Source organism: Populus alba, chromosome 11 (genome assembly GCF_005239225.2).
Source record: "Populus alba chromosome 11, ASM523922v2, whole genome shotgun sequence".
Classification (NCBI taxonomy): domain Eukaryota; kingdom Viridiplantae; phylum Streptophyta; class Magnoliopsida; order Malpighiales; family Salicaceae; genus Populus; species Populus alba.
The window spans coordinates 12,550,531-12,559,513 of record NC_133294.1 but is presented as its reverse complement, the minus strand read 5'-3'; the positions used below and the strand labels follow the sequence as shown (position 1 = coordinate 12,559,513).

The window sequence follows — 8,983 nt, the reverse complement described above, 5'->3', positions numbered from 1 at the left end:
CATCTAGATTTTCTTATTAATTCTAATTCTAATTGTTTTTAATTTTTATCGATTACTCAAAATAAATAATTAAAAAATATATATTAATAAAAAAGAGATTATATTTTTTGATGGAGCTGGGATTGTTGCTTTTCTTGCAAGAAAAATATTTTTATTACTATACAATTAAATAAGCTTTTTTCGAAGAGATTCTCATTTAACCCCAGATTAAATATTTTAATATACATTTTAATTTTAATTTGCTGATTTAATCTTGGTGTTAAATTTTTTTTTTAATATATATATATATAATTCTTCATTTATTTTATTAAAAATATACTTTACAGCTAAGATTTTATTTGAAAAGTGTATTCCCATGCTATTTTGCTGTGGAACTTCACTAATGAAGTCAAAATTTTGCATCGAAGCGAACATTTATTCTTCTTTTCTTCCACTTCTCTTAGTGGTATGATCTAACACTGTTGATACATCACATTCCAAAAACAAAGAGAACACTCCTAACAAGGTCAGATAATGCTTAAACCAGCCCTCCTATTCTAATTGTTGGAAATAACTGGTATCAGCTAAACTCTGCTTGAATTTCCAACTTTCTAATCAATACTTTTGATCGAGCCTCATTCATTTTGAGGTGACAGAAAGCTCATGTCCTAGTGAGAGAAACATAACATTATTTTGCAGGAGTTAGGAATGGAGGCCTGGAAGTGATGAAAACTGCTTCCATGGATCTTACCCAATTGAAGGTCCGTCCGTACTGGGGCACAGGTTCACGTCTCCAGATCATGAAGATAGTTGACAATGTCTTAAAAATCAGTATCACCCAATTGTCAGAGTATAGATATGACGGTCATACAACTATTTATGGTGAAAGCAAGGGCAAGCTCGTGACGAAGGAACAAAGATCTGATCCAAGAGAAATTGCAGACTGCATCCACTGGCTTTTACCAGGGGTTATTGATACTTGAAATGAGATTCTGTATGCATATTTGTTACAGAGTCATCAAAAAAAAAAAAAATAAAAAAAAAAAAAAAAAACCTTGAAGCCAGAGGTGCATTCGTGTGTTGACAATTAAATTAATAATCCAATTATTTTTTGTGGCTTGTTGAAAATTCTTTCCCCTAACAAGCAAGCATATGCAACAAAGCTCAAACATGAAGATCCTAAGATCAATATGAAAAGTGAAAAGTAGCAGTGCAAGAGCTACAATGATATTGCAACTTCATAGCAACTTGATCAGAAAAGAAACATCATCAGCAGTTGAACAGATGAAATTCGATAATCATTATCTTCTACTTTATAACTCTATGTTTTTCTACACCAAACATTATACCCTTCAACTATTATTCACAGACCGTGGCATTATCTCCATCTTATTTACCTGTACAAGGGGCAGGCTGGCCAATTAGCCCAGTTATGCTTATCCACAGTTTTGGGAATTTGTTTACAGGAGCTCCCATTCAGAGTCTTGTGTCGAATTTGTTTGTGGATCGGGATCCAAGGTGATGGTGGTACTGGATGACGACTCCCGCTGCATTGTATCATGATCATCAAGGTCCCCAAACCAAATTGCTAGCTGCTCATACTCCTTGGTTAACCTCTTTTTCGCAAAGAAAGCATCTTGGATTTTTTTCTTAAAAAAGAGGAAACCAAAAGGGGTCAGTAGGTTTTATTATCTACAAGATTAGAAAATTAATAGAAACACACAGGATCATAATGGAGTTCCATTTATTATGAATAACAAGATTTTCAACTTAAATTGTCTTTAAATTTATTCTATCTGTGTTGTGTGGCTTCGCAGTTTCTATTGAGTTCCTTGATCTGTAGTCTCCTACTCACCCTCGAAAGATGGTGGAATTTAATAAGAGATAATAGAAAGATTGCCAACCTGGTAAGTTAAAGTTACAAAGATATAGCTAATATTTGCAAACTAAATACAGTAGAAATAACGAGCCCATGTTTTACCAGCCAAGTAAAGATTATCTATCATTATTTTTTGAAGCACTTCACATTTTGAAATATAGCGGGCTCCTTTTGTTTTATTCATCATTCATGTTTAGAAAAATATCAATTGCATAACTGCAAATAAATTCTTTTTAAACATACCATTTACATGGAACATAAATGCATAGGCCCAAACACATTCCCCACACACACAGAGACCCACAGCCGCCAATCCACGTGTGCTTGGTGCATATACACACAAAACATAAACAATCACACAGTTTCTATGAGAGAGGGAGAGAGAGAAAACCTTGTATGATCTGAGTTTACGGTTTCTACGATCAACTTCATAGAGCAGGTTATCATCAACAATGACACAACTTTCCTCAAGTTTTACATTATCAGACAAATCAATGTTTTCCATTTTGGATTCTGTCAAATCATCTACAGCAGAGTCATCTGAACATCCTGAAAATGCTTCCAGAAATTAGTGAAAGGATAACACTTCCAAATCCCAGCATATGTAACAGATACTGGGATGTAAAAAGGGGATCAGCTATGGTTCTTGTTTGAAAGCTACAGTTTTTTGCTAACAAGAAAATGAGGTGGGGAAATCACCAAGAAACAAGCAGGTTACATCACCAAGAAATAAGCATGGTTATAACTCACAAGACATGAAAGTATTATATTATAAATGCATTTTCATGAGAAAGAATAAAGAACTTCCAGAAAGCCATGTCCAAGGAGTATGATCCATTAACACCTCAATACTAGTGGCATGTACATGCCAAATGCATGGAGTCATATACATGCAAATCTCACTACACTCAGTACATGCCATACCATCAATACGTACTGAACATAAGGAGGTTGTTTGCAATAGCTAAAATAATGTTTAGAGATAACTGCATTTTGGTAATCAAGATGTTCCAATTAAATGTTAAATAGTTTTCATTGATACGGTTAATATGCATATTTCTTTTTGTTGAAAGCATCCATTCAAATTATTGCCCAGAAAATACATTCAAACAGTACCTCCTTCCCTTGTTCAAGAATAGTTTAAAGATGATAATTAAGCTCATATGCTAAATTACTATAAGAAGACAACAGTTCAAAACTAATTCTTTCTAGATATGCCACAAAGCAAATTTTTTGCACATCAACATCCCAAGGGCCAATGATTATAGCTATGATGCAGAACAATGAACAAAAGAATTAAAGCAAGAAAAGAAAGAAGCTTTTAGAGTAGAAGCTAAGAATTAAAAGCAAAGAGAGAGAAGAATAGGGGCTTGGAAAATATGCAACTTTGCAATTCTTATTTCATTCATCAAAAACTCCATAATATTTAGAAAAGTAGGATATAAATACTAAAACCTTAACTAGAACAAGCAATTAGGCTTATAGCCCACTAAATAAAATACCCAACAATAATTAAATCAAACCTGACAAACAAAGCCTAATTAATAAACCTCAATTAAAAGCTCATATAAATTAAACTCAAACATAAGCTAAAGCCCAATCTCTCAATGGTTTGAGCTATCCTCCATCATCTATGATCATATGCGTGTGTAAACAATGTTTTAGGTTTGGTGTCCCCACCAAGCTATAGCAACTTTTTTACCAATAACACTACTACAATATAGACATGTGTTGATATTGATTTTCTGATGTACTTTTGTTTCATAACTAGATATATCAATATGAACTAGACATGTTTCATCAACTTTTATATTTTCAGAATGTTTTTGAAACACACACCCCCGTGCACATGCACAGAATGTTGTCTAGATTCCAAACCAGACCCGTATCTGAAGATATTTAGCCATCACGATATTACAAGACAGCTTCGCATAATTAATTCAAAGGCATGGCTAAAATGATTCTAGATGTTTTTTATACCAAAATGATTCTTTCAAGATGCAGACGTGCTCAAATGATTCTAGAATCTTTTTCTACCAAAATAAGATTGTTAAAAGTGCATTATAAAAGAAAGACTAAATAAAGTAGAAATTGAGTCAACCTATCGATACCAAAGACAGCACACTGTTGGAGGCAGCCAGCCCCATTTCTGCTGCCTTGATCTTACATGAAACTGTTGGAGCAGATGTAGACGACAAGAGGACAAGGGAACTATCAGATTGAGCTGATGTAGAAGACATGAGCATGGTGGAACTGTCAGAATCATGGCCAGCTACATTACAAGGATTGCTGCTAGATATTAATTTGGTGGTGATGTTATTGAGTGGGTTCGCAGGCAGACTATGAGATTCCCTGAATATGGAACTTCTGGGGGATACAAGTTCCATCTCCGCTACTGCTTTTTCAGAAGATACCAACGAAAAGGCCATTTGAGAAGAAGAAACAATAATACCAGTAGAGTAAGAGTCATCTGCAGAGCTATCACATACAGTTCCCACCTCTTGAGGGCACTGGAAGTCCTCACCACGAACTGAAGTAACAGGTGAAACCTCAGCCAGAGACCCACATGCATTTTCACAACTAAAATTAGCAAATTCACTGGATGCTTCAAAAGGTTCTTTATTTCCACGAGTAATAGACTCCAACTCCTCAGGTTCAGAGGAATTCTCCTCTGCTGCATTTTCTTCTGTGCTCATGTCAGAAGACTCAGTTGTAACATCAACAATTCCAGGAGCTGACTCAGATTCTTCCCCTTCAAGGAGTTCTTCAGAATTGCTGGTAATAGCCAATTGATTTGCAAACTGAAGCTCCCAGAATTCCTTGCCTAGCTGCTTTGTCATAGAATCAGAATCACTAAGCTCCACAGGTGATTGCTTTGCTTGAGAAGTATGTCCATGATCATCATCAACACCAATCATAGATTTAATAATACGGGCACCAATGGCAGCATTTCTTTTTAGGACTGCTGCTGGAGCTTCACATTTTCCAGGATCCATCAAAGGAGGGATTAAATCGTGCACAATATCAGAAAGAGGTTGAAGTATAAGAAATACCCAAATCATGTTTGTGCTTTGGGTGCATGAAGGGATGCGCCTGCCCAGAGGACTGATCAATTAAAATGTAACAGCTAAAAATATCGATACATGATGAGAAATTATACCCATCAAATAAAATATGACTGGCGATTTCACTCAGTGAAAATGACAGAAAATGTGATAAAAGCCTGTTTTAACTCACGATAAAGTGAAGAAAAGGAATAAAACAGAGAGAAAAAGATACCTTTTTCACAACATTATCCACTTCATGGCACATTATTTCAAACTTCTGGTAAATGTCTCCAGCCCATGCCATACCTTTAGATTTTAAATCCATTATGTATTAGGCTCTAGAAGGGAGTGTTTCAAACACCTAGCCACAGTATGAATTCCTAGTTCAGGACAAGATGATAGCCTAAACCTGCAGAGATAGATAAGTCAACATTTGCATGACTTCGATAGATAGAGCAATTTAGAGTGAGAAAATTAATATCACGAATAAGAGAAACTCTCTGAAAGCTAAGGATAACATAAAAAACCCAACAACTCAACTTGTTAAACATTTCAAACGCTGAAGATAGATTTGTAAGATATTTTTTCTTCAATAGTATTATGTGGCATGGTATTTTAAGTGCATTTAGAGTTTCACTCAGAGTGACAAGCCCTAAAATAAGATTAATCATAATGGAGTCATATAATAATGGCCAGTCTAAGCTAGCCACTTTAGCTCACTTAACAAACTTGCCTTATTGACATGGTGAAAAACATATCAGCTGCAAGAAATAGCACTTACACAAAATAAAGAAAGAATGACATGTCAATCAGGTAAGAAGCTTTTTTGAAAACCAAATTCACATGCATATGCTGCAAGTTACGCAAAATACCAAACCCTACAGATCCTCCTGCAAATTTTCAAATTTGACCAAACATGCACTGACTTCAGAAGTGCCATGGAAGAGAGTAGAATACAAACGGTGGAAAAAATTATTCAAATTGAATTTTCAATCAATTTATCTTTGTTTTGTCTAAAAAATCCCATTAAATCAGTTTTTCTCTTGTTAAAAACAAAAACCGATAATTATGGTAGAGATTTTTGCGTTGCCCTAATCTCAAGGGATAAGCACGTTTGATTAGACACCAACCAAAATCTCTACAACCAACAAAGAAGACAACAGAACTGACTAACAGGGATGCATTGCAGCTACTATATAATAAGTAACTGAACAATCAGATTAAGTGCAAAGATTGAAGCTTTGAGCTGGGTTTATTAAACAAATAAAGTGTTTCAGGTCAGATTACTCGGTTTGTCAACCAAAAACTAAGACCCCATGTGTCGCTGAAAGAATGAAGAGGAAAAAGAAAAACATCACCAAATTAGGACACTCCGCCACCCCCAATTACGAGAAGAAAACAAACAAACAAACACAGGCAACAAAACATTCATTGGGTGAAACAGAGCATCTTAACCACAATAATTATCAAAAGACAAACTAAATACATGATGACGATGATCGAAGAGAAACTCTCATTCACTCGTAATAAACTGACCAAAAATATACCCTCAAACAAGACATTAATCCCATCACTTTTAACAACGCATAGCAGAGGAACTTCTCATCGGAAGCAAGAAAGACGGCCGCTAGTGTTGGTGATGGTCGCCGGGTGGAAATATCCGTCGTAGTAAGAAGTGTTGTTTCCCTAAAATAAAGAGGGTTTTAGACTTTCTACTAGTGGTTTTGGAATGGACTATAATAAGTTGGATTTTATACAAGTTCAAACCACGACGTCGTTTTTTGAATCAGCTTTCTTTCATTCGGTGTCCTAAACAACCCAAACTTCAAAAACTGATAAATTTAAGGTAAATTACACTAGAATTTTGTTTTTACCTTCTTTTTTTCATAAATTATAATTTATATATTAGAGTTTATAAGTTAATAGGACTTTATAATATATATTTAAAAATTAATAAAAAATTAAATTATTCATAAATCACTTTTATATTTCAATTAATGATGAAAAACTTTGAAAGTTATATTATAACTTTACTATCAAATTAAAAAAAAAAAAAAAAAAAACCAAAGTTTACAACTAGGATTGTTAAAAAAAAAAAACTTTATTGGATCTAATTCAAATTCATTAAAGTTGAATAATTTGAGTATTATTATGATAATTGGTTAAAAAAATCTAAGAAATTGATATCATGAATCAGGTGGTAAGTTAAAAATTTTAAAACTTAATCAACCTGACCCAACTCACATATCCTGTACTCATTTTATTTTTATATTTAATAGCTTGTGAATTGAATATTTATTTTTATTTTATTTAGAAATTTTACAACTCTAAAGCTTTTGTTAATGGGTTTTTTATTAGATTTTTTTAATGTAACAAAAAATAATTTTTCTCTTTGTTGAAGGGGAATAAGGTATAACTAGAAATTAATGGTGATGTAAAGTATAAAAATTAGATCTAAAATTGGAAGTGCTATGACACATGCAATCCAATGCAATCCATGTTATAGGTTCGCCTCTAAATGTGAATCCATGAAAATTAGTAATATACACCCAACAAGTGGATATATGTAATACTCACAAAAAATTTTAGTTCAATTTGATATATCGAACTAACTTGAGTTCAATTTTTTTTTAAAATGAATCAAGTTTATAATTTGTAAAATATTACAAGTTAGGTTAGATGCAATTATAGACTAAAACTCAACCTAATTATATATGTAAACACCCCTACCTATAGAAATAACACCACTCATAATTATTTTCGACCAATAAATATCAGTTCATTGACGAACAACTCTTTAGCCACCACAACTGATCAATCTGTTAACCAACCAAGGTGAACCCACGAAACCGAAGGAAATATATGATGAAACCAATTTTATTTTTTTATGACGTAGAAAACCTGGTCCTATTTGTTCATGAATAAAATTACTTGCAATTTTAAACTTGGATTATAAGAATAATCCAACTATTACCCTATTTTCCATATTAAGATAATTGATATTTGAGCCTATTCTAGCCGCATAGAGATGGACAAGTAGAACATTATAATTGATATTGTCACATTAATGTAAATGAAAAATGCTACCAAATGTTCCTTTTCCATTGTAATTTATGATTGTCGTTCTATAAATACAATAAATACAAGTATTTAACTCTCATGATAGCTCTACCATCATTTTGTAGCTAATTTAACAATCTTGGCATTATTTAGGAATCCAAGGTTGGACCATTAAAACAAAATTTATTGAGCATAAATTTTCTCACAAATAGAATAGATTTGCATCAACAAAATCAAAACTTAATTTCCACTTTCATAAATCTAAACCTAAAACCCATAAAAATCAATACTTAAAAAGTAACAAATAAACATCAAATCAGAAGATTTGTTTCTTAAATTATCATTACCTTATCTTTATAAAACTGCTTAAGCTCAACCACTTCAAATTCTTTTTTCTAGCCGCATAGAGATGGACAAGTAGAATATTGATATTGTCACATTAATGTAAAGGAAAAATGCTACCAAATGTTCCTTTTCCATTGTAATTTATGTTTGTCCTTCTATAAATACAATAAATACAAGTATTTAACTCTCATGATAGCTCTACCATCATTTTGTAGCTAATTTAACAATCCTGGCATTGTTTAGGAATCCAAGGTTGGACCATTAAAACAAAATTTATTGAGCATAAATTTTCTCACAAATAGAATAGATTTGCATCAACAAAATCAAAACTTAATTTCCACTTTCATAAATCTAAACCTAAAACCCATAAAAATCAATACTTAAAAAGTAACAAATAAACATCAAATCAGAAGATTTGTTTCTTAAATTATCATTACCTTATCCTTATAAAACTACTTAAGCTCAACCACTTCAAATTCTTCAACCCTAAACTAGGAATTGTCAACAAATTAGTATTCCCTTCGTTCTCTTCCTTTCATAACAATTCAACTATTATGAAAAATGGTCTAACTATTTCCTAAAAAAACCAAAATTTATTCAAAATAGTTTAGTTGGTTTTGATAACGGTTTAACTAATTATCTAACGAATATAAATATTTTGGAAGTTATGCCT

The 8,983-nt window shown here is 32.7% G+C and overlaps 1 protein-coding gene across 7 annotated transcripts; it reads right to left on the bottom strand.

Annotated features, from left to right (window-relative positions):
• Nucleotides 1-394: 394 nt before the first annotated feature.
• LOC118035039 (uncharacterized) lies at nucleotides 395-6,611 on the bottom strand. Of its 7 annotated transcripts, none has more exons than XM_073412717.1 (7): nucleotides 6,442-6,611; nucleotides 5,138-5,314; nucleotides 4,912-4,963; nucleotides 3,960-4,832; nucleotides 2,250-2,407; nucleotides 1,377-1,628; nucleotides 395-971 (listed from the first exon to the last, which is right to left on the bottom strand). In XM_073412717.1, exons 2-6 carry the CDS (start codon nucleotides 5,228-5,230, stop codon nucleotides 1,440-1,442), a joined length of 1,365 nt encoding a protein of 454 aa, XP_073268818.1. In that variant the 5' UTR covers nucleotides 5,231-5,314; nucleotides 6,442-6,611; the 3' UTR covers nucleotides 395-971; nucleotides 1,377-1,439. The 7 variants fall into 7 exon arrangements, with proteins under 7 accessions (XP_073268818.1, XP_073268817.1, XP_073268816.1 ...); XM_073412716.1 differs by having other exon boundaries at nucleotides 6,453-6,611; XM_073412715.1 differs by having other exon boundaries at nucleotides 5,138-6,611.
• Between the last annotated feature and the right edge of the window lie 2,372 nt (nucleotides 6,612-8,983).